The sequence below is a fragment of the Ambystoma mexicanum genome, chromosome 10 (assembly GCF_040938575.1).
Source record: "Ambystoma mexicanum isolate Mex_15411 chromosome 10, UKY_AmexF1_1, whole genome shotgun sequence".
In the NCBI taxonomy this organism is placed as follows: Eukaryota; Metazoa; Chordata; class Amphibia; order Caudata; family Ambystomatidae; genus Ambystoma; species Ambystoma mexicanum.
In genome coordinates, this window is record NC_090932.1 from 1,275,501,500 (window position 1) to 1,275,527,389 (window position 25,890).

General features: G+C 46.4%; 1 protein-coding gene across 1 annotated transcript in view; it reads right to left on the minus strand.

Annotated features, from left to right (window-relative positions):
- Nucleotides 1-25,890, minus strand: part of RASL10A (RAS like family 10 member A) — a 92,468-nt gene that overhangs the window by 39,289 nt on the left and 27,289 nt on the right. Inside the window, exon 2 of the mRNA XM_069619268.1 lies at nucleotides 15,927-16,051. Within this exon, the coding sequence (XP_069475369.1) occupies nucleotides 15,927-16,051 (125 nt within the window). The remainder of the gene's footprint in view (nucleotides 1-15,926; nucleotides 16,052-25,890) is intronic.

Sequence of the window (25,890 nt, forward strand, 5' to 3'; positions counted from 1 at the left end):
GCCAGGGTCTTGGTGAATGGAGCGCAACCCGAGCCCTTCCCCCTGGGTAGGGGCACTCATCAGGGTTGCACCCTATCGCCCCTCCTCTTTGCGCTAGTGATAATGTGCAATATTAAACCCAGAGCTCCCTGAAAGAGCCTAGGATGAAAACACAGTGGAAAAGGGACGTGGACATGCACTTAACTGAGGCAACGTTTCCACTAAAACACTTTCCTCTTCTTCAGAGCAAACTACACGCCATTAAACTCTTACACAGATAGCATATCCAACCATCAAGGCTGTCAAAAATGTACGATTCTGTTGACACCAACTGCTGGAAAGAGTGTGGCATCACAGGAACATTCTGACACATGTGGTGGTCCTGCTCACACATACAGGCCTATTGGTGGGTTTATGGATCAAAGACCTAGATGGCATAGAGAGACCTCTGGACCCATCCAAAGTTATTTTCTACAGTAAGGAAAGGGCAATGAAATAGGCGCTACCTGCTGGGGAATACTGCACAGGGAAGGCCTGAATTGCAGTGCACATGTAATATAATACTGCATAGTGATGGCCTTGAGCTGTATGTTACAAAACCAATAAAGTTCTATTGGGAGAAAAAAAACATCTGAAATCTTGTTATGCCATCTCCTTATCTGGATAGGTGAGATGTCCATCTATTTATCCGGTAGTGGCTGTCCTCCCCCCCCTTTGTTGTTCTCACTCAGCCCACTGGGTTTGCAGTGTCATATACGAATGTGTAACATAATATAACATAACTCAAGAACCCGTTCCAATGACTACTTACTCAAGGTCCCGTTCTTTCCCACTGACTACTCCACTACCACATCTTTCCATCCACATATTCCTCTGCCCTAATTTCTCACCAGCTACTAAACTTCCCTATTTTTCCTTTCCTTTAGTGCATCTGCTCAACTCACCTACAATTGCCCTTTCCTTCGCCTTACATGCTGTCATTCTGTAGCAAGAGAGCTCACTATGCATGCAGTCCAAAGACAAAAAAAAACTCCCCTCTCAGGACAACTGCAAACACTCTACTGCCGCCACATAGACGTGTGATAACCTATGTAGCAATGGTCTAAAATTAATCTAATTGCAAGCAGCATGACAAGATATATGCTGTCCTATCTACTCAAGACTTCCGGAAGCCTGATTTAATTCCCAGCTCTGTGCTACATTTTATAGTTTATTTCTGCTACTTGTAGACCAAATGCTAATAGTTTGTTTCTGCTACTTTTAACCAAAATGCTAAGACAAATTCAGTGCGTTGTAACTTTATATGGTAACTGCATATTGTACTGGTAAAATATGCAGCTCAGAATTAAGCATTTTCCAGGCATTTTGAAAGGTTGATAGCAAATCTTCAATGATGACATATGATTATTTTTTTTTAAATCAAGTTATAGTGAGGTCACTACTTTTTGGGGCCGATTCATGGAACAAATGTGCACCAAAAATCTTGGCGCAAGCTGGCGCGAGTGTAAAAAAGCAAGCGCACGCACACTTGTGCGATTAATGGAAGGGCCTGCGCGTGTTTACTCTGGGATGTGCGCCAAATACGAGCGTGGCGCACACGGGCGCACACGTCACAGCAACATCCTGAACGCTGTGCGTGGAAGCCCACAGCTAAAGCACGCAGCGTGTAGCGCACACACCAAAAAGGGGGCAGAACATGGGGCAGAACACGCGGAATGGGGAACAACGCGTGAAAATGAGGGTGTAACGGGGAAGTACTGCTGGGAAATACACAGAACGCCCACACGCAAGCGAACTACACGTATTCATGGAATTGAATAGGGGAAACACGCATGCCAAAAGAAATGCACAGGCCTAAACACGTCCGCCACAAGAAGGCAGGCGGAATCGTCCCAGTGCAGCATAAAAGTGCGCACAAACAACAAACACGTATATACAACTACGATGAATGTCCCAATCTGTGGCCCCTTAGGAGAAATGACATGTCAAGCAATGCTCAGGCAATCCAAAATACAAGAAAAACGTATATGCAACCCCTGTAGCCCACGTGCGTGTAAAGAAACCTCACGTAGTAAACTGTGGCACGCAGGAACACAAAAATGCGTACGCGATCAACACGCGGGCTACAATGACCCCAATAAATGTAGTACGCAACAAACAGGGGCACCCGCAGTGGGGAAAATAGCGTGCAATAGCAATAGCGTGCGCGACTCACTGTGTGCGTGTAAAAGAAATACGTGTAGGCACTGCAACTGCTGTGAAGTAATCGCGCGTGAACCCCAAAGTAGGAAAAACACACACGTCGGTCTCTACTGAAAGCACATACATCAAGCTGCAGACCTGCGTGGCCCATTAACACGTGCAGAAGGAAACACCTGTGCATGTCACATCACTTACTCACTTACGTGCTAAGGGCCTATCCTCGAATTAAACGCTGACGTGCTGTTTTTTCACGTGCCAAACCACTCCGTATCAAGCTGGCCACGCGACACACACGGAAGACCACACTCCTGCCCAGAAGGCCGAATTACTGCCCCCCAGATCCAGGAGCAGCTTCCCACGAGCCATCTGCTGCTGCTTGCCTGCCTGCAGCCACCGTGCCCTGCCATTTGGTGCCTGCACATCTGCCATCTGCAGGGGTCCAGTTGCTGTGACCATCCCTGCTGGAACAGAAGACTGCTGACTGGTGTTCCATCGCTCCACAGCCCAGCCCCAGGACCCAGTTGCCCATCCACACCTGCCTCGGGGGTTGCCATGTCCGAACCAACACCATCCGGCACCAGTGGCAACCCCCCAGCAGAGAGCCAGAGGGCTACCAGCTTCAGTGAAAAGGAAGATGGTATCCTGGTGGAGCAAGTCCTGGGGCATTATGATGCCCTCTTCACACCATCGCGTGCCGACAAGGAAGGACCGAAGAGGATCTGGAAGGACAAAGTGGGTGCCCTCAACGCGGAGGGGGTGGCACCCCGCAACATCAAACATGTCCAGTAGCGCTGGGAGGACTACATGTCCAGGAGCCTCAAGAAAGCCCGGCGGCACCTCTTGGACGCAGCGGATGCGGTGGGGTGCCGGGTCCAGTTTACCACCCAGCAGATGAGGGTCCTGGAGCGCATTTGCCCAGTGCTTCACCACCAGATCCTCAGGATGCAGGCCCGTCTGGAGTCGAGCGGTAAGTGGCCATACACTCACGTTTAAAAAAGGGCATGTTGCAGTGTGTGTGCAGGGACATGATGGTGCTGCATGTGAGTCCAGTCAGGCGTGACCCAGATGGATGGTGTATGTTTTACAATGCATCATGCGGAGCAGCATGCGGAACGCACACATGTATGCATGCCTGTGTCTGTACTTAGACATGTTTGGGGTGTGAGAGATGTGTGCTGCTGTCATGGACATGCATGATGTACATGTTTGTGTGTCTGAGTAGTGTGTGCGCAATGGATGCATGACACATGTCCGTGACGATGTGTTGATTCACTGATACAGCCTAGTCATGCTTGCATCCAGTGTGTCTGTGGGCATACGGGGCCAGATGCATGACCCTCCGGTGATGCGTGTGCATGTTATCAGCATGTCCCATGATGCATGTGAGTTACAGCCCACCATTGGATGTTTGTACGCTGCCGTGGACATGGTTGCAAATGTCTGTTGCATGTGCCATGCCGGTTCCTGCATGTGTGTTGCCTGCACTGACCCATGAGTTGTTGGGAGACATGATGGAAGTGAAGTTTGACACTGCCACTCATTTGCTATTGCTTCCTCTCTAGGGGACTATTGTACAGTACCCTGATGTTTGTGGTCAATGTCTCCCTTTACTCAGCAGTGAGTGAAGAAGAGGGCGGAGACGGCGCTGTGGAAGAGAGCGGCAGGGATGCCTCCAACGGCCGGCGATGCAAGGCCCAGTCACCCTCCCAGGTAATTCCATTATCCATGAGCGAGGGGACTGGTGCCGCGTCTGCCACTAAGGCTGCAGCGGAAGGGGCAGATGAGCCCTACAGGGGCTTGCAACGGATGGAAGACGGTGCGGAGCCATCCAGGTCGGTGGTGTGTATAGAGGAGGAGGAGGCCGCTACAGAGCCGTACATGGGGCCTGGTGGGGGTGTTACCACTGGTGCAAGTGGTGCAGTCCAGGGGCAGGGGCAGGAGGCAGCACAGGTCGCCGCGGAGGTGCCAGTGCATGTCTCTGTCCCTGACACTGTGACTGCATCACCATGCACCAGCAGCGATGCCCCGTCCCAGGCCAGTCCGCAGGTAGGGGGGAGGTCCACATCATCTGGCACTCCTCTACCTGTGGACGAGGGGACCCCTGACCGAATGGAGTCCGTCCGGATTGGTTTCACGTTGCGCACACGTGACTTTCGTGATGACGTGCGTGCTTCCTGGGTGGAGCACGCACGTCATCACGAAGAGCTGTGTGCCAACGTGGTCCAGTTGGTGAGGGTCCATGGTCGGGGGTTTCCTCCATGTGTCGGCCAGTCTTGCGGCCCTCTCCTCCTCTGTGCACATCGGGAGTTTTACACGCCATTGGCCTGGCGTGAGCGGGGTACGTGTATTCTGATGGGTGCGCAGGGAGTTTAACACGCGTTTGCGTGGTTGGGCGGCTGTATGCTGGTCCACTGGCCTTTGTGCCATGTACTGGATTTGTGCAATGTTTTTGGCGCACGGGGCGGGGTTGGGGGCGTAACTGGCGCTGCTGCAAGGTCGCTGCGCCACTCTGTGCCACGGCTGCTTATGGATGTATAAATCCACGAATAACATGTGCGCCGAAATGGGCTTTGGCGCACACAGCTGACACAGACTGCCACACGTGCACTCTGTGCGCCAGCCGCGTGCGCCATTTGTGTGCCGAATTCTATGAATTACCCCCTTATTTGCAATGGCTTCAGTAATTGAGAACTCCCATGGAAACGACAGCTGACAATTTATTTCATGCTTTAAAAAGCCAAATAAAAACCTATGTTCACATCATGAAGCTGATGTGAAGGAGTCAGCAACCATTATTTTTCCAGCAAATAGTCACCACTGTGGCCAGTTGCCAAAAAAGTCACTGTGGAACATAGTTAAATGGAAATCGTATCTGCAGTTGAAAGCTTTCTGCACCAGGATAAGAGGCTGGTGTGCCCCCGCCATCAAGGAGGCAAAAGACTGTGTGACATTGAAGTTTCCAACTGTCATCGTAGGTTTACCACAGAGTGGCTTTCATACTTGTCATTTGAGTTACCAAAAAAAGTGTGTATCACGTTACATCATGGCATTGTGGATTTGTACCACCAAGAGAAATCTCTTTATCCGATGTAATATTTCCTGTCAAGTGGAGTAGCGAGTTTGGGCAGCTACATGAATGATGCCTACTCTTATTACTATAAAAAAGGCTAACTCTTTACCTAGAATTACCTGAACCTTACTAGGCCTTGGCAACAAGAATCTATGTGGAACCAGATTATCATCACCTATTTTATTTTCACACAGTAGCAGAAATATAATCTGCTAACAAGTTGTTTTTGTACCATTAGTATTTTATTAATTATAATATTTATAGTATGAAATATTTTAGAAAGTGCACTATGATTACGGATTAATAATACTATTTTTATTAATTTGATAGCCTTGAAGAAGATCTTATGGTTCGAAACATGTGTTGGCATTCAGAAGTATTTGGATATTTAGAAATACAAGACTGAATTGCATTTTGTGTTATGCAATTATACAGTATTTGAATCATGTTAAATTAAGATAATATCAAGAAAAGAACTTGTATGCTAAATTTGTGAAAGTGAGAAAAAGCCAAAAAGAAACTAAAACTTCAAATAAAATGTGGGTTCCCCTATAAATGAATAATTATGGAACAGTTGAATAAGTCGTTGAAGGGACCATGGCATATACATGCTCACTCAGAGTCTAACATCAGTCCCTCCTACTGACTGATTGTGTCTTTTCTACAAAACCCTCCTAACCTTGAGACCTCTGTGTAGCTGCTCTGGGCAAGTATTGCTGTCTCTTGGCTACTTCCAACACTGGAAGCATCTCTCAATTCTGATGCCCAGGCGACCTATGTTAGTAAAAATTGCAACTACTACATCCGGCTACCTAAAGCCATCAGACCACTATTGAGTGAAAAAAAACAGCGCCACAATTGCAAGAGCGACCGTCATGTCACGTCTAGACTATGGTAATGCTCTCCTGGTAGGCGCTAGTAAGCACAACATCCAAAAATTCCAACGAGTCCAGAATAACGCGATCAGAATGGTCAAAATGAAATCAAGAAGTGAACATATAAGTGAAGCTAGACGAGACCTTCACTGGATGAGAATAGAAGAACGTATTCAATTCAAGTCTATGTGCCTTACTCACAAGTGCTTATATGGCAAAGCACCTGCCTACATGAAGTCCAAACTCACGTTTTACCATCCTCGTAGGGCATTAAGATCAGAGGCAAATGGATTGATAACGCCCCTGAAATTCAAGAAAGAACTCGGCTTGGGCAGAGCTTTCCCGAACCGAGCAGCCTCCAATTGGAACAAATTACCTAAGCCCCTTAGATTGGAGTCCAACCTTCTGGTCTTTCGCAAAAAACTCAAAACAGAGCTCTTCAAGTAATCCCTCGACTAGGCCACTCTGAATTAGCTAACCGGTATAAATCTGTCTGCCGTCCCGTCGCCTCTTCTGGCTCTATCTTGAGCATGCACATGTCTTTTTGTAAGCGCCCCGAAGCCCGTGGGCAGTCGGCGCTATATAAATATATAAAATAAAATAAATAAATACTTCCATCCCCTCAGGCCCACCTTGAATTGCTGTCTGTTAATAGCCCCTTCAAGATTGGTGTGGCTGAAAAGTCTTATCTGTGCAGTAGTCTACCCTGTGGAGTACCCCCTTACACACTGGTTAAAATGATGGTGTTTCATTGCAATACCAGAGAAACTCTCTTACCCGGATCACTGCATAAAGAAGTGATTGTAATTCTTTGTTGTAGGTGAGTTTTTCTCTCACCCTTGGTGCTACCTAAAGTTAGATGTTATGAGGGACAGCCACATTAGATGCTATACTTGCGATGAAGAAACCTCTGATGTCTGGACCAGAAAGTGGAACATTGGTGTTTCAGGGTGCCTAGAAGCCAATATGGTGTATAACAGCTGCACCTATAACTATGGTGCTGAAACACACATCACATGACTTGGAAATTGCTTGCATTCTGGGGTGGCTCTTTCAGCCTTGTGCTCATTCTGTATTCTGTTCCTCCTTTCATCACCATTTATTCTGACCCATTGATTGAAATGGTGATGAACAAGGCCATGAGAAAACAAGAATGTTCTAGCTTCTCCACTCTCTTCTGGTTTACCAGATCAAGCCATCTCACTGTGGAGGTATCCACATCTCAACCTGGACTCCCAGAAGGATCCGTAGTCTCCAACCTGGACCGACAATGGCTACTTATGAGTGCAAAGAGAAGGTATTGTAAACTACTACTGCTTGAGTGAACTAAACTCATATTTGCTACTAATTTCTGAATGGTAACATGTTTACTGTTTGTATATATTTTGAGTAGCCGTTTGCTGAAGAATATTTTTGGGATAACTTTTGTGATGTCATCTTTGATGTCCTGGGTGTTAGTCTTAGCAGTGCACAGTGGTGGCGCAAGTTATATTGGCTTAGCTTACCATAAATGACAAATTTCTGAGGTTTTTCGGTTTTACTTGTAACCATCACGTCCCTTTAACAACGTTTTTACATTGAATGTCATAGGTTTTTATTAGTGCAACTTAACCATAACGTCCCTTTAACAACATTTTTTCAGTGAATTGTATAAGGTTTTATTGGTGCAACTTAACCATAACGTCCCTTTAATAAAGTTTTTTCATTGAATTTCATAGGTTTTTATTAGGGCAACTGAACCATAAAGTCCCTTTAACAAAATGTTTTCAGTACTTTTTTTTTTAATCTGTTTTTATTAGTGCAACTTCAACCATAACGTCCCTTTAACAAAGTTTCTTCATTGAATTTCATAGATTTTTATTGGTGCAACTTAACCATAATGTCCCTTTAACAGTTTGTTTCAGAGAATTCCATGGGTTTTTACCAGTGCATGCTATTTTCCCACTACTTACTTATATCATACCCCAATATAGCAACACTTCTTTGTCCAATTTACAACGTTTCACCTTAAATGGACCATCAACAAGTGCAAATTTGGAGTTTCAGACAGAGGCATATCCCTGCACCCTCTGACAGGGATTCCTTTCACCCCAACCTCCTGGGTGGCTCAGTCACTCACACTAATTAAACAATCTACTTTTGATCCTGCTGACCCGGCGGGTTGTAGACAAATCTCGCCATTGCCTTTCTTGCGCAAATTGCTGGAATTTACAGCTAACAGTCTGGGTGAATCTGGTACAGCAGCCCCATTTAGGCTTTGCCTCGATGCTCTCAGAGGCTGGATGGAAGCCAATTGGCTAAAATTAAATGGTGGTAAGACCAAAGTTCTGGTTGTTGGCCCCACTGATGTCTCAGCAGCTTTGACATCAGACATTTGGCTGCCGTTGTTGGGGCCGTTGCCAACTCTGGTGCCGCTGGACCGAGATCTTGGCGTTAAGATTTCTTCCTTGCTCTGCGGTCTTGGGTTCCTTAAACTGAAGCAATTGAAAAAAGTTCTTCCTTTTATCCCCAGGGAGCTTTATGCTCAAGTCGTTACGGCATGTCCTAATGGCAGCATTGACTATTTCAATGCCATCTACATCTCTCAACGGGCATATTTAATCCATCACCTTCAGGTCTTACAGAATGACGCTGTTCACCTGGTTAAAGGCATTTCATTCGGCCAACATGTTACAAAGGCTCCTCGATCCTTGTATTGGCTACCTGTCTCTATTAGAATTAAGTTTAAAGCCTCCTGTATTATTCATCGAGCTTTGAATGTGAAAGGTTGCCTGGCCATTCAGAATACATTTCAGCGTAATTGTCCCGGTCGGCCACTTACATCTATGGAGGCGGTACTACTGTGTGTACCTACCTATGGTAAGGCACAAATGGGTGGTAGAGCCTACTCCACTGCAGGGCCAAAACTCTGGAATTCTTTGCCATTAGCCATGTGCTGTACCTCAGACTTGGAGCGGTTAAGACGTGAACATAAAACCTACCTGTTTGTGTGATGGATGTTCACTTTCGCTTGTAGCTAATTGCACCACGATACATTTGGTAATAGTGCGCATTACAAATATCTGATTTATTGATTGAACAGTCAACTCCAGGAGCATGTTGAGAATCATCAACTATTCAATGAAAACCAATTAGGGTTTTATTCTGGTGGAAGTACTGTAAGGAACTCATGGTAGCAACAAGTAAGACGGATGCAAGTGATCACAGTTCAAGGGTGTTTATTGAACAATGAATGCTGTATGCAGGTTGGAAAAACACCTAATCTAAACCTAAATATAAGATGGGAGCAAGTGTCGACCATAAAATGAAAAATAAGGCAGTCCTAGTGGTGTTGTGTCAAATAAAAGGGCCTATACTAAAAAAACTATTGCCAAACCTTACACCTAATACAAAACAAAGGGTGTGGGATAGCTTTCAAGAAAAGAAAGAAGTGTTCTCAAATAATATATCAGGATGCGGTAGCCTGGGTCTTCCTTCCCCACATTTTGAACATGGGGCAAGGTGGGAACCTGGAGCACAGCACAGTCTCAGGCTTCTCCAGCACGAGACGACAGTTCTAATGGCAGCTCGCAGGACCATTGTTGGCCAAGTCTCATTTCCTCTGAAAGACTCTTGCCTTCGAGGGCCTGGCGTGTTCACTAAAACAAAAGCTCCTTTAACCAAATGAAAGTTTGTTAGGGTGATAATGGTTCGCTGATGGGTCCCCCTCTTTTGGGCGCTAACCCTTCTCAATTCTTAGCCACAGTTCACCTAGGGTGATGGCTTCACCATTGGTTCCCCCTCTTCTAGGCGCCGACCCTTCAAGTATCGTAGTCCCCAAATTATATAACAGTCCTTTCTCAATTAACTTTGGATTATAGCTTCACACCTGGATCTCCCTCGTTCGGGCTTGGAGCCCTCTTTTAACCGTCAGTTCTTGGGTGATGACTTCACCTTTGGATCTCCCTCGTTCGGGCTTGGACTCCTCTTGACCGTCAGTTCTTGGGTGATGGCTTCATCCTTGGATCTCCCTTGTTCGGGCTTGGACCCCCTCTTGAATCTTAGGTTCACTATGGTTTTTCCTTCTTCACAAATCTTAATGTCTTTTTAAACAGTTCCAGCGGACATCCCTCAGCCGGGTTCACTTTTGTCAACACCCTGTTTCTTGGGACTTTAGACTTTACCCCTCTTCTCTGGCATCCCTTGGTCGGGTTCACTCTTGCCATCTCTTTGACACAATTCAATGTTGTTAGGATTCACTTCCCTTGCTTTTCTACTGTTCTTAGATCAAAGTCTTTTGTTTTTATGGGGATTTTGCTTGACCCTCAGTATGACCACTTTGACCTATTTCGTGGCTCTCCTACAGCCGTCTGGTATCTGTAGTTTTGTTCAGATGAGGATCGACCAGAGTCTTTGGAGTGAGCACCCACGTGGTGCAGCTGGTTTCCCCTTAGCAATTTTTACAGTTCTTTCACAGTTCACTTCTTGATTCAAACTTGACACTTGCGATTTTCAAATAACACAGCCCGTTTTTTATCGTTCCACCTTCGACTCACCATCTGTGATGAACCGCTTGGCTTTCCTCTTTATTGGAGTCAAGGCCAGTACCATGGTCACGGAAGCTTCCCTCGCTACTGCTTATCAGCATAGGCTTGTTCCGTGTACCGTTGACATTTGCTACAAGACACTTGTGCTATTGTTCGCGGTCTTAGTCTCTCTTCCCCGAAGGTTCCACAGGCCTGGGATGAAAAGGGCAACGTCACTTCTCTCCTCGCAAACCCTTTCGATTCCTTCCGCTTTTCTCCTTCTCCTGAACTGCCGTGCCTGATTAGCCATCGCGTCGTGTTGTCTCCCGTGCTCTTTTTTCGCTCTCGGGCACCACCTTTTATCCCTGTGGGGAAGTGAAAGGGTTGTCAGATGTGTGCGATTCTGGTCAATTGCCTGACCCTTGTATTGGGACATGTCAGTTAAACGGCTCTGATGTTAGTCCGTTCTCTTGTATGTCGTGCGAAAGAGTTTGCGTCGGAAAGGGGGGGCAGTGTTTTTGAATGTCCCACAGAAGAGGGTGAAGAAAAGATATTGAAGGAAGGGGGATACTGTGTCCCACCCATTGGTGTTGCACTCCCACTCCTTAAGGACCCCCCCATTCAGGTGATCCTCCCTCACTGGTCCACACACACAGGAGCTGGATCCAATAGCAATGGCTGTGTCCTGGCCACCTGGATCATGGATCCTCAAGGTTTAGACAGGGAAACACCTTCAGGTTTCTCACAGTACTGACACAGTAACACTGTCAGATGACATTCAAAGACTACGAGTCAAGAGATACTGATGTAGCCTATACAGTCAACCATGAGATCCTTCTCCGCCACTTTACATGATTGTGCATAGTTGAACGCGCTATCCAGTGGATAGAATCCTTTTGCCTGCAGTGCACTTGATCTTATTTGACAGGCCGCTTGCCTGGGGGGGCCTGCCAGCATCACTGCTCCACCTGTGATGCACTTGATCTTCTTTGGCAGGCCACTTGCCCATGCCTGCAGACACATCGGCTGGCATGCAGGCCCTGACCCCTCTTTTCCCTGAGCTGGCAAGGTGCAAAGGGGTGGGCCCGCACCGCTTGGAGCTCTAGCTGGTGTGTCGGAGCTCCATTTTTCACCCAGGCCATGAGGACTGTCTGGTTCGGGACTTTTCTTGACCACCCTACCCAATGTGGTGGGTGGACTTCAGGCACTTCCTCCCTCTCCTTACCTCCCAGGTCACACCTGGCATATGCAGCCCTGGAGAACATATCTTCTGGGCCTGCCCCAACTAGCCTGGGACGAGCGCCACAAGGCACGGCCGCACCATCTGGTTTGGGCCACCCCCGCACAGGACACGGCTGCGCCGTCTGGCTTCGACTACCCCATGCACTCTTTTCTCGGGGCCACCCGCATACGCGGCCTGGGATTTTAAATTTGGGACCGCCAGGCGCCCCGGCGCACAGCAGGAACCCGGCCCACCCATGACATGTGCAGCCAAGTTTTTCAATTAGTTGTTAGGGCATGGGGGCGCTTGTGGACACAGCCTTCCAGAGAGCTGTTCTCAGGTACCTCCTTTCTCTTTTCCCCCGTTATTTTCCAACAGTCATTATTTTTAATACTTTATCTCCCCTACCAAGCTCACTCCTGGGCAGGGGGAGGCTCTGTCAACTGCTACTTTTTTCCTTCTTCTACATTCCTTCCAATCCCATGCTGGGCTGGATGTTACAGTCCAGGTAAGTCCCTGAAAACAAACTAACACTAAATAAAATATTTGTCTCTACTCCTGGTGTCTGTGTCTTAATTTCTATGTCCCTCAGGCACAGCATATAGCCCATCCCAGCCAGGCCCTAATTGGGCCAGGAGCTACAGACATCCACCTCAGCAAAGGCAATTCTGCTGCTTGCTCGTTGTTGTTGGCTAAAGAGTTGAGCGCAAACCATCTCCTCTGCTCTGTAACCTCGGGGTATGGACAAGCTCTGAGCAGAAGCATGCACGGCAAACCAGCCACATAGCACAGTTATGCCTTTTTCAATTGAACATTCTAAAACAAATTCTAAAAAAAAAGTCTTAACTTACTTCTCTATGAATGCAATAACCTCTGGTGGAGTAGATTACTGCCATTCAACGTATGTATGCCTTCCTAAAACGACTAGGTGGAAGTGACAGAATCCAGAATGCAGCAAGGACATTATTTCTAAAATGTCCTAGAAAGCAAGCATTATAACCGAAAACCAATGGCTACCAGTGGCCGAGCAAATTATATTCAAGACACTTTGCTTGACCTGTAAGCCCCTGAACAATCTCAGTCCTAGTGCCCTGTGAAATAAAATCCGATTTTTTTCTACCAGAACACTTAATTCACAGGATGTTAAACTGGCTGCTGTTCCCAAATGTAATTGCGCTAGAGCCGCACCAGGTCATATTTGTGTCAGTCAGCCATGCTGTGGACTGACCTTCCACTGGCTTTACCAACACCTAAGGATGTCAGGTTTAGCATTAAAATTTCGAAGATATGGCTGTTTTTTAAGTAATTTTCATTCTTCCGCTGGTCTAGTATACAGGTATTTGCTTTTTGTGCAGACAGTACTGTGGTGCCCCGTTGGGGAATTGTCCCTGCTTTGTTAAACAACAAAATACAAATACACCTAGATGAAAGTGCAGGGGCATGCCAATGTCAAAAGCTCCTCTCCCATCACCACAACCCTTTTTTTTTTATTTGAGGATATTTCATAGAAAATGGAAAACATGGTTTGATACCTAAAACCATCTGCTGGACAAATTAATTCCAACAGCCAACTGCATTCAAAATACTCTGCAGTCCAATTTAAAACAACTAAACTCAAGAACCCTTTTGGCATCTGTTCACTGAAGATGTCTTTTCAGAAAGTAGAGTGAGTGTGGTGTTGAACTGATTTGAGTCTGTCATTCCCAAAGAATCGCAGGCATCAAGACAATTCAGTCGGCTTGAGACAATCCAGTGATGCAATGTGCAGTGGAGTAACTTTGCTGAAAATGATGGGGGTGGGGGGATATGACATCTAAATGAAATGGGCCCCTACCAAATCAGTGGGACAAAATAGTCGGGCACAAAAGTTGCAAGGGACCAGACAAGGGCCCTCATTCCGACCCTGGCGGAGAACCATGGTGCAATTTGCACCATGGTCCATGGCGCAAAGCTGCCAACTCCGCCATGGGGGTTGGCGGACTTACCGCCCCATTCCGACCTTGGCGGGGCGGTAAGTCCCCAATCCCCATTTTACCCTTCCCCATTCCCATTTTTGCCCCATAGGGCATAATGGGAGTGGGGAAGGCGTTAATTACGCCACCGTAAATTACGGTGGCGTAATTAACATCAAGGTCCCGTAGCGCCATGGATTTTTCCGCCCGGAAAAAGCAGGCGAAAAAAGCTCCATGGCGCTACGGGAACTCGTAGTAAGGCGGAAGGGTACGCCATGATTTACGCTGGCGTAAACCCTTTCCGCCAGGGTCGGAATGAGGGCCAAAGACTATTGTCCCCCCCTAAAATGACACCCATGGGGATGTGGTCCAGTAGCTGTGATCGCCTCGAATCCGGTGAACAACAGGCAGGTGATGGGTCGAGTCAGCATCTCAAATCGGTTGAGTAGGTTTGAAGTGGTCTAACGAGGACACGCCGTTCTTCAGTAACGGTAGGCTTGAAAATGGCTGGAGCGCAAGCAGGCAATGGGTCGAGTCAGCGGGTCAATGGTTCAACAGCAGATTGAAAGGCAGCACTACGTGTGCCCAGTAGGCCAACAAGTGCTTCAAGATGGTTGAGTCGGCTCAAAAATTGATTGAAGCTGGAAAGCACTGCCCACAGCTAGTTCTTGACTTCTCGTTGGTGGTGGACCCTATACAGGATCTCCAGGGGCAAGGTAATTGTTTTGTTCTGCACTTCCAAGTCAGAAAGGTTTTTAGTAGAGAGCATTTGCAGGAGCCCTTGGAGAATACAAGATGTTGAAGTCCCTCTGTGTATTCCTGGTTCTCTCGTGGCTACTATATAACGTCACCTCTTTCTCCTGTGCGCCTACATCAAATAATCTCTGATAATTGCCACCCTGGTGGGATTTCCTTCAGCCTGGCAGAGTCTCTTCTTTGAAGCACTGGAGCTCTCCAGAACCCCTGTGGTCAATTCCAGTCTTCCTGGAAGGTGACAACCCTTTGTCAGGGAAGACAAAGGCTTCTGCTGAAGCAGAGCTGGGAGAAACTAGTCCCCAGATAGTGAATTCACAGGAGGCCCTGGGAGGAAGATCCCTAGAAACCATCCCAACAATAAAATGACACCAAACGGGTTGGCCAGCATAATTGTGGACTCCAAGAGACCACCATGTTACCCCGTGTTACCACAAGACATGGCTTATGTTTGGATTTGTCATTGGCCCCGGGTTCTGGCAGCCCACAATTATATGATTTAATTTAGGATCAGGATTGCCCACAGTTAAAGGTAGATCCAGGCTGCTGGAGATTGGTCTCCATCAGTCTGTTGGCAGGACTTCACATGATACTTTATACTGCCATATTTCAAGCCACAGGGCAGCTGCTTAGAGGCGTCTGTGGACAGGCCCTGCATAGTTATATGCTTGGAGTATACCTTTCAGAATGGTGCATTATGAATGGGAGGTCTGATTAGTAGACCTCACTTTCAGAGACAGATCTACCCGCATCATTTTAATAATACAAATACAAAACGCAGGCTATTGCACCCTCACAGAGGGCATTCTGTCACAAATCTACCCCATTCGATTTGTGAGCCCAGCATCCATCACATGTCCACATCGATACCAAACATTACTAACATGTATATTTGTGTGAAAGAACTAATCACATCTTCAGTTGTTGCTACATCCTTCTAAATCAACCATTGCCTGTGTACTGTGGGTCACCGCGTGTTCATTGATGCATCGAAAAAACATCGAAAAATCTAAGCATCATTAACTGATCAAGGGGAACCATCATACATTAAAGTGTAAGCCCAGCATTCACATTGCCTTGATCTGTGTGCCATAAGGCATCACACTTATCACTGCACCTAGTTCCCATCATAAAATGTGATGCATCACAGACCCTGCACCCAGTACCCATCACATATATAGGCCTAAACCCTGTATCTATTCCATCTCCCACTGTAGATCCAGCATCCATCTTGCCTTTATCTCTGTGCAGTACCCATCACACCTTCACCTCTGCACCGGCCAGTCCTTATAATTATCGCTGTACTCTCAATTTCCATCTCACTTGCAACCACATATCCAAAACCACTCCCAACTTTCCCTTTCTCACCTGTTCTCCAGAATCTTTAGTCGAAGTGTCTTCACATACTCAAAACTCTCCAGGCTGCATATGTCATACACTAGGATGTATGCACAGGTGTCACGAAGAACGCAACACTTCAGATCTGACCACTCCTGGAATGAGAACATAAGCAATAGTTTTGAAGGAGAACAGTCAAGAGTTAACATGAAAGACACAATTACACATACTTCCTGGTAAAGGACATAGAGACCGTGTACACTGTAGTCAGGATTAATATCTGTATCATTGAGGGTTGTAGCCATGAATATGATTCTTGATTGGCCTATATTGCTTGGGCAAAGACGGATGCCAGAACTGCCTTTCAGTTATGAGTGTTTCCTTAATTGTTCCAGGAGTGTCTGAATGTGGTTGGTTGAGCCCAGTTTGTATATTAGGTCAACATCCCAGTGGTCTTCAAACTGTGAGGCTGAACACGCCCCCAGAACCCCCCCACCCGCCCCCGGATCCCAAAGGATTTCCAGATGGGGAGCGAAGCTCTACAGAAAGGGAGTATGGTGACCGTTTTTAATAGGGGAAATGGCAACAATAATTTCACTCAAAGGGGGGCTCAGCGTAAAAATAATTTGGATAGCACCCATCTATATTTAAGTGTCGATTAGGTATTAGAATTTAATTTAAGAGGTTTGTGCATGGGTGTACACATATCTTTAAGGCATGCAATTAGGGTTCAGAACAGAAAGGTAAAATACCTCTAACATTGTACTAACATAAGTGAAGAGAAAGTGATTTGCCCAGGACGACACCACTTTCTCAAACGAAGAAGCTATGCTTAGGTCACAGTTTTCATAATTGAAAAATCCACATGTTTGCCACCACACTGCATCCTCTCCACCAGATACTTGAGATGGGAAGAAGGGGTATATAGAAATGGTAATTGGATTCAGAAAGGGGCTGCAAATGCACGAGGGAGCAATAGTACAACCTAACATCAAAGTATGTTTTGGGTTTCTAGAGAAGGATGACCGAATGTCACATTCTGCATAAACTAAAGGGAGGACTGTATAGACATTGCCGCATTTCTGAATTTTTCGGAGGCTGGCAGGGGAATTAATAGTTAAAAAAATGTGCTTTATTTGTATGGCTTATTGTCGAAGGAACATTTATAAATCATTACAATCAGAAACCTTACAACTAAAGTGCCTTATAAGTGCCTTATAATAATTCTTAATGCATGATAAATAATCATTTAATCGATTACGTTGACCCTATAAGAAGAATGACAGTGCCATTTTATTGTCTGCTCCCATCTTTACTATTTTTCTCAGAGATTTGTTCTCACAATATCTACAAATGAAGACATAATGCATCTTATCATGTTGATTTAGTCTACAAGGTCATCCTTGTCCCACCCCTTTATTAGACCTGTCCCTAATATTCACAATTTGCAATTTAGTTTGCAAACTGAAGCAAGCGATATAGTATGAACCTACTTCTGCTCCACTGGGACCTTCTTTCACACTGCAATGATCTTTGCATAAAAGTAATAATACAGCGTTTGCAGCTTCTCTATTAGAAATCCAAGCTTCAGTGTGGTAAAATATGGCTGTGGGTTTTTGGGTGAGGTTGGCAGAGATGAAATTAGTATACCCTGTCACTGTTAGTTATTTAGGTGTGGTCTTGAGTTGTGAGGTCCGTTTGTCCAAGCAGTTCTGCATAGTGCTCAAGCATCATGGAAGCAGCAAACGTTCCCCAGACCCTGATTTAGAAAACTGCTGCATTGAATATGCAAAGCAGACACATGATCTCTGAGGCTAAGCCAGATCACTACACTTCCATCTTGAGGCAGCCTCTAGCAGGAGTAAAGTCTTATTCAAAGTAGTCAAGCACTGCTCCAAGCACATATCTGTCCCAGAATTGCTGGCTTCACACGAGAAATGCAACGGAATAAAGATCTTCTTCATTAACAAAATTGATCAAATCAGAGGTCACATTGATTGGTCTACCGAATAGTAAATTTACTATTCAGTCGAAAACCAAATAGTTTGCCTAAGTATTCGGCCAAGGCCGAATAATGAGGCAAATAATATTAACTAGCTATCGATAGGTGCAGGTGAAAAATTGTGTGAGTACTTAGGCATATAGATGATGTGCATGACAAGCCAAAACTGTTGGCGTTGCCAATGCTTGTTTTCACAGGACTTCAGTGAAGAACATGCATAGTGCTTATACAGAGATGATAGCTGTAACTAAACTTTAGAAGGGGAGTTTTATTATTGCTCGCTTTCATTGCCTAATGAGAAATTCGGTAGGGAACTGGGGCTGCGTGCGAGTTTTCAGTCAAAAACGTTCCATCAGAACTCCAATTACCTTAAACATTTACAATTGCTTAAACATTACTTAAACATGTTTAGTTCTCCTGTTGTTCTGCAGGGTGGGCCCTGAAGGAGACATTATGGGCACTGTGGGTGATGGAGAGAGGATGAGGGAGATATCACTACTTTGACTTGAAGTGGTTTGTAGTCTCACTCTTCTGTGTTTGCATTTGTTTAACTTGGCGGAAAGCTTTGTAATCATGGGCATCCATTTTCAATAGATGTGCTTATCTCTGAAATTTGTCAAACAATTAGGGTCGTGCATATTCATACCTACGGGGATGCGGCATTGTAAACAATTATTTACAGTTCCATTTAATCCACTAATCAGGAATACTCATATCTACCTATTGGCCCCTGTGCCAGCCATAGTATTTTTTATTTATTTATTTGCATTTGTATAGCGCACTTGCAGCCCAGGGGCATCGAGGCACTGTTACAAGAATTTGTTGGAATTTTGATTCAAAGGTTAGACAGGTGACCATAGGTCTCTTAGTTACACAGATACAGGAATAGTTACATAGAGATGCAAGATATGTGTTTTACAGTTACAGATTATCATCATGTACATTTCATACAAAAAGCTTGGTTTTAATGGCTCTGCGGAAAGCGTGGTGGGATTCAATTATTCTTACATGAGGTGGCAATGCGTTCCAGTGGGTGGCGGCCTGGGTGGGAAAACTGGAGCCAGCGGCGCGCATCTTGCGCGTTTTGGGCGTGACAATCATGTTGGAGTAACACTTCCTTAAGGGTCTTGTGGCAGTATGCTTGATGATTCTTTGGGTCAGGTAGGGTGGAGCAAGTTCATGGAGACATTTGTGGGTGAGGGCGAGTGTTTTGAAGACAATTCTCTCTTTGACCGGGAGCCAGTGGGCCTGTCTTCTGACTTCGGAGATGTGGCCTTTTCTCGCGGTTCCTGTGGCCGCCCTTAGTGCGTTGTTTTGGACTAGCTGGGGCATCAGCTAGTGCTGTGTTATTTTTTTGGTGCAAATGCAGAATGTTGATTGTTCCACACACTCTCTGACCTGAGGGGAAAGAAAGTCTGTCTGACTTAAAACGTCACCAATCCGCTACTGCCACAGAGCCAAGTTTCTTAACACGCAACACAATCGCATACAGGCAAGAGACTGGAGGGACCAGACAGAGGGCGTGAGCAAACAAAACAAGGTGATATGGGGCTACTCAGGCAGGAGGCATGAGGGCATGGGGGGGTAGTACGAGCATAAACATGGACACAAAATGAGGAAGACACATGGGCTTCATTTTAGGGGGGAAAGGGTGTTTGCCCCCCCAACCTTTGTGGCACACAATTTGCCCCTCTCATTTGGCAGGTGCCCCTTTCATTTAGATGTCATGTCCCTCACCCCCAACATTTTCAGCAAAGTTACTCCACTGGGAACACAGCTACCTGGGCACAAAGGGAAGATGTGAGAAAACACAGACAGGAAGCAGAGGAAATCACTGCCATCTGGAAAACAAGACAGGAGGGATGTGTATACAAAGCCATGGGGCACAAGGATACCCGGCATGGGGCACAGGGATGGGGCAGCTGCTACAAGAATATATGGGCAGTAGACATGGGGAAATAGGCAGGAGGCACAGATCGGGGGCAGGAGGAAGCACAGATACTGTATGGAACAGGGAAGCAGACAGAAGTCATAAAGGGTACACAGGTACAAAGGATTGATAGAGACATATGCCTGGGCTACTCAGACAGGAGACAGCAGGTAGGTATACAGAGGTGGCAAAAGACAGTAAGCAACAGGGCTGCAGGAAGGCACGTGGAAGTCAGACAGGAGGCAGTGTGAGAAACCTGAGGGTATTCTCCCAAGAAGACCTCAATAATACCTTATTCAGGTGACATGGGAAGGGCTGGCACCCTCAGATCCCAATCATGGGGGCAGTTGAGCGAGGAAGGATCACCTGGGTAAGGGAGCCGGGGGTTATGCTCGGGGACGTATCCAAGCTGGGAAGCGGTATTTTACCAAGGGCGAAGGTGAGAAGGACGATGTCCCTGAGGCCTTTGTAGGCTGTTCTACATCTACCTCCCTTCCACCCAAATAATCTCCCTTACCTATATTCAATGACCCTTCCACATATGGTACATTCCCTAGAAGCCCAAACCCTGTTGCATTCGGAAACCAAAACTCCCAGAATTCCTGTTTTCTACCCAAACACTGCCAGTCATCCTTTTCCACGTCCCTCTGATGATTTTTTCCTGAACTCCCAGTCTGCTTTGACGAAACACTAGCATTCCCACAAGCTCCCCTTTTAATTTCACGTAAACCACCCTGGTTATTCCCCTTTTTTTCACCAACCGTATAACACTGTTTCCCATCCTACCCCGTAGGATGTTTAGAAACTTTAAAGCCCCCCCTTTCCGACCCCAACACTTTCTCATGCCGTGACAGACAACGGACTAACACCAAAGCCGTTCACCTGACATGTCCCAAAACAAGGCTCAGGCAGAGTCAGGCAATTAATAGTAACCACGCACACCTGACAAGCCTTTACTTTCCCCACAGGGATAAAAGGCAGAGAACGAGAGCACACAACTAGCAAGGCCGAACGCACAAGGAGACAGCTACAATAACCCGGCAGTTCAAATGGCGGTGAAAGGCGGCGAGTTCTGGAAGGATGATGAAGGGGGAGGATTACCCTTGCCCTTTTCAACTCAAACCCCGCAATGTCTCCGAAAGCAAAATCATAAGACAGGGAGTTACAACTGGCATGCAAAGCAGCAGATGTCAACGGTACACGGGGGCCTCCAGCATTGATAACGCAGGCAGAGAGGCAAGCTGTCTAACATGATGCTATGCTTGACTCCAGAGAACAAAGAAGCCAACGGTTCAGCACAGCTGGTGAGTCGGAGGAAGCTGATAGCAAACCGAACTGTGTTGAGCCCAAGGTTGCAAGTAGCAACATTTTGAATGCAAGTTATTTGAAATAGAAAGAAATACTGAAAGGGACCTGTTTTGAAACTACAAGAACCAGAAGGCCCTAGGAAGGGGTGGCAAAAGGCGTCAGAATTGTCCTACAAGGGTCACTTCAAATCCCTTGTACAATCGAAAGTCTCTGAACCATTGCCAGAGGAAAGCTAGGGGAAGGGAACCCCGCTTTCCGATAAGATTGTGAACTGTGGAATAAGGCAAGTGTGAACCCGACAGAGGGATGCTGAAAGAAAGCTAGGAGAAGGAAAACCCTGCTTTCTGATGAAGATGAGCAATCCATGAACTGTGTTAAAAACGTACATGAACTGTGTTAAAGAAAGGCCGAAGTGAACCCGACGGAGGAAGGCCCAAGTTGACAGGTTGAGATAAAACAGAGTAAACTGTGAACATGATGTTAAAGTGGCTATATGAACCTGATGGAAGGATGCCAAAGGGAGCGGCAACGAGAGTGAATCCCGTACTGTGATAAAGGAAGTTGAACTGTGTATCGGACAGGAGTGAACCCGGTCAAGGGTTGTCCACAAGGAGAAGTTGCTCAAAATGACATTAAGACTCTGTAGTGAACCCTACGGAGGGAAGCCCAAGTTGCAAGAAGGATCCGAGCCCGGTGGAGGGAGATCCTAGGGGCAAAGAGCAATCGCCCAGGTGCAAAACCACTGAGAGAACATTTGTTGGTTTGTTTGTTGTTGTGAATCAGCAGGCCTTCTAAGGCAAGAGACTTTGTCAGGAAAGAGACTTAGCCTGTGAAGGTTTTGATATTGTTGAACTGGAACTGTGAACCTCGTGCTAAATAGTTCCAGGAGTGTGCTGTGCTCATATGTTCTGCCCTGTCCTATGCTAAAAACCTGGGGATGGGAGACCCAGCCATACCATCCTGACTTATCATTTTGTGAACACTTCTTTTTTTCTGGTGAACATTATCCCACACTCTTTTTGTAACTTAGTGGTAAGGATTGACAATAGTTTTTTTTTAGGAAAGGCCCTTTCTAGAAGACGCCACTCGGACTGCCTTATTATTATTTGATGGTCGTAGCTTACTCCGATCTTAGATTTAGGTTTAGATTAGACGTTTATCTCACCCATTATAAAAATTCAATAAATACCCTTGAACTGTGAGCACTTGTGTCTGTCTTTACTGTTGCCACCCTGAGTTCCTTACAGCAGAGAGAAGAAGACTGAAAGTGCAGCAGAGCACCTAAATTGGAGGGAGCTGGAGGCAGCGTGCCCCCCTACCCCCCAAAGACAATGGGCAGCAGGGCTGCCTGGAATGGGAAGAGCAGGGCAACAATGCAGGCAGGGGCAGCAGGACACACACCCAACCAAAAGCAGATGCACATCACACACCAAGGCAAGAGCCATCTGCAGGGCACATGTTTAGATATAAACAGCTGTTCTCAAGACAAAGTCTGATCACACAAGCAGGGCTCGTGGGCAGCACTGGCGGCTTACCGAGGGCCTGGCAGTCAGTGCCCACTTTGTTCCCAGGCCTCTCGGTGAGCCCCTGCAGCACTCTCTTGTTGCTCTCCTCTACCATGGTGCTTCCCGGGGGCTGGCAGAGCCCTGCTCACCTCTGCTGTTTCATACCTCTGGAGAGACCCTGGGTGCAAGGGGTGAGGACAGGGTGTGGGGTACTCTCTCATTGCGGAGACCCCAGCATTACCTGCTGGCCAGGAGTTTAACCTGCTGGAAAAGCTCCTCTTCAGCCATACAAATTGAATTGAGCATTGGAAGCACCGGCTCTGCTCCGGTTCCGCATTCCTCCAAGCACTTGTCAACCATGCCAGGGCCAGAGAGTGCTCGTAGGCTGCTCCCCTGTGGCCGACTGGAGCCACGCAGCTCTATTCTAAATTCATAGCTCTGGAATTTCTACCTGAACATTCTGGAAATACTCATTTCTTTGGACGAGTCCCACATAATCTGGGGGGGATTTTAATTTGATTCTGGATACATCCCTCGACAGATCTTCAACAGCTAGGAGACCGCCTGCTAAGGCGTCAGTCACGCTGAGTCAAATAATGCCACAACTATCACTAATGGATGCTTGGAGGGAGTTACACCCGGATGCCAGGGAATACACATATTACTCAACAGTACATGATTCAGAGTCCCAAATTGACTACTGGCTCCTCTCCTCCTCGTCCGATACACTAAGGAAATGTGCGATCCACCCACGTACACTATCCGATCACTCCCCTATATCGCTCGGGTTTGTATTTTCGGGACACCCACAGACCTACAAGATGGTGCAGAATGGCTGCCAATATATTGATGGACCCTACCATAGTCGAGTCTCTACACATTGAAATTGAGGAGTTCTTCACTAATAATGTCAGAACGGTAGACAGATACTCAACAATCTGGGAATCATTCAAAGTATGGATTAGAGGGGTCCTGATATACAAAACCACGGGCCTTCTAAGGTCTGTACGTTGCAAGCTTGATGAGGTCGAGACCCGACTGCAGACATTGGAAATTGTCTAGAGTAATACACATGATAAAGGCACACTAGACAATATAAATAAACTATTGAAAGATTTTGATAATCTGGCAAACAGAGAGATACAATATATTGCTGCCTGACTCATGCCCGTAGATACGGGGAAAGCAATAAGACGGGATGATCCCTGGCTAACCTTATCAAGGCAGATCGGCAACATAACCCAATTACAAGTATTAACTCAATAGAGGGGGGTGATAACAGGGGAGAAAGCAATAAACAAGGAATTTGCTAAATTCTATCAAAACCTGTACGCGAATCGGGATACCAAAACAGAGTCCGATATACAGATATATCTAGATGAACTAGATCTCCCGAAACGTCCATTAGATACTAAATTAACTCTGGAGCAACCGATTATGGAAGAAGAAATCATTGAAGCAATTAAGGCGCTGGCATCCGGGAAAGCTCCAGGTTCAGATGGTCTGGGGGTTGAACTCTATAAGGAATTCCAAATGGAACTAGTACCGGTACTATTGAAGGTGTGGGAGGAGGCGCTGGAACAGAACATATTGGCCGATTCAATGAGGGCATAACGGTATTGCCGAAGCCCCAATGTCCTGGCCCCTGTCGTTAATAAATGCAGATGTCAAAATATTGGCAAAAGTGTTGGCGAATACACTGCTGCCTAACATACCAACTTTAGTCCACCCCGACCAGTGCGGATTCATCCCCACAAGATCTACTGCCCTGAACCCGCGTAGATTGTTTGGGATAATGGCACAAATAAACCCGGATGCAAGCGCAGTAGCAGTCTCCCTGGATGCCGAGAAGGCTTTCGACTCAGTCTCATGGGTGTATCTTCTTTCCATGTTGAAGAAATTCGGGATGGGCCCCCACTTTATAAAATACGTGAAATTACTATATACAGCACCAGATGCCAGAGTGCTAACTAACTACACGATTTCTGAGCTGTTCCTATTGGGTAGGGGTACCAGGCAGGGCTGTCTGTTTTCGCCTATACTATATGCGCTAACTGTAGAACCTATGGCAGCGTTCGTTAGGTTGAAACACGTGAACAAAGGTATACGAATGTCTGGCCCGACTCAATCCATCTCATTATAGGCAGACGACACTCTTCTTTACATCCGTAATCCCGAAAATAACCCAGCTCCCATCATGTCTGATATACATGAATTTGCAGAGTACTCATAAAATCAATAATAACAAATCTGAAATCTTCCCGTTGACTCCAACCACCAAATGCCCGACGACAACCTTTGGACTTAAATGGTCAACCCAACACATCAGATATCTGGGCATATTGGTCTCTAGAGATAGACAGACACTGTACACAGATAATCACAAACAGGTGCTACAACTCCTTAGCGCTAAATTTTAGATGTGGATGAAACTCCCCATTTCTATGTACGGCCGGATTGCTATTTTGAAAATGATCGTTCTCCCTAAACTTCTGTACCTCTTTGTGAATATACCCATATGGCCTGGTAGTCCCTTCTTCGAGAAGCTCCGTTCCATCGTGGTAACGTTCCTTTGGGGTGGGAAAATGGGCAGAATGAGGTGGGAAAAAATGGTTGACCTGTACTGTTCGGGTGGTATTGCAGCGCCGGACTTCGAACTGTATTACTTAGTTGCACAGGCACAATTTTCCAAATACTGGTACGATCTATCAGATAGGACACCCCACATATGGATGGAGAAATATGCTGCATTCCCTGTTGACCTCTGGTCTATTATTTTTACTATACGACACAAAGAGAAATTTCTGTTTGACCCTTTGATCAGTACGGTCGCACTCTGTAAAAGATTGAAAATAGAAAGGCCCTACGACCCGGATGTACCCCTTTGGAAATTCCCTGATATTCCCCAAACACTAGACAAAACATTACAGAAAGTTTTACAAAGGTAGCGGGCGCCCCTCTCTCGCAAGAACAGACATGATAACCTGTTCAGTGGTTATTAACCACTTGAGAGTTCGCAGCCACTGCTTTTACTCACTGTGCCTTTCACAGATGGGAAATATCCATTTGCATATCAGTCTTTGTCCTGCCCAGGGGCAGTCCAGCACCGAAATACAATGGCAATTCCAATCTGAACGAGAGTACCACCAGCAACCCCATACACGTGTTTCACCCTTGTTGGGGATCATCAGTGAGGTGAAGCTGATGCCTCTCTAAGCACAGTGAGAGGGAGACCACGTCTGGTTGCCC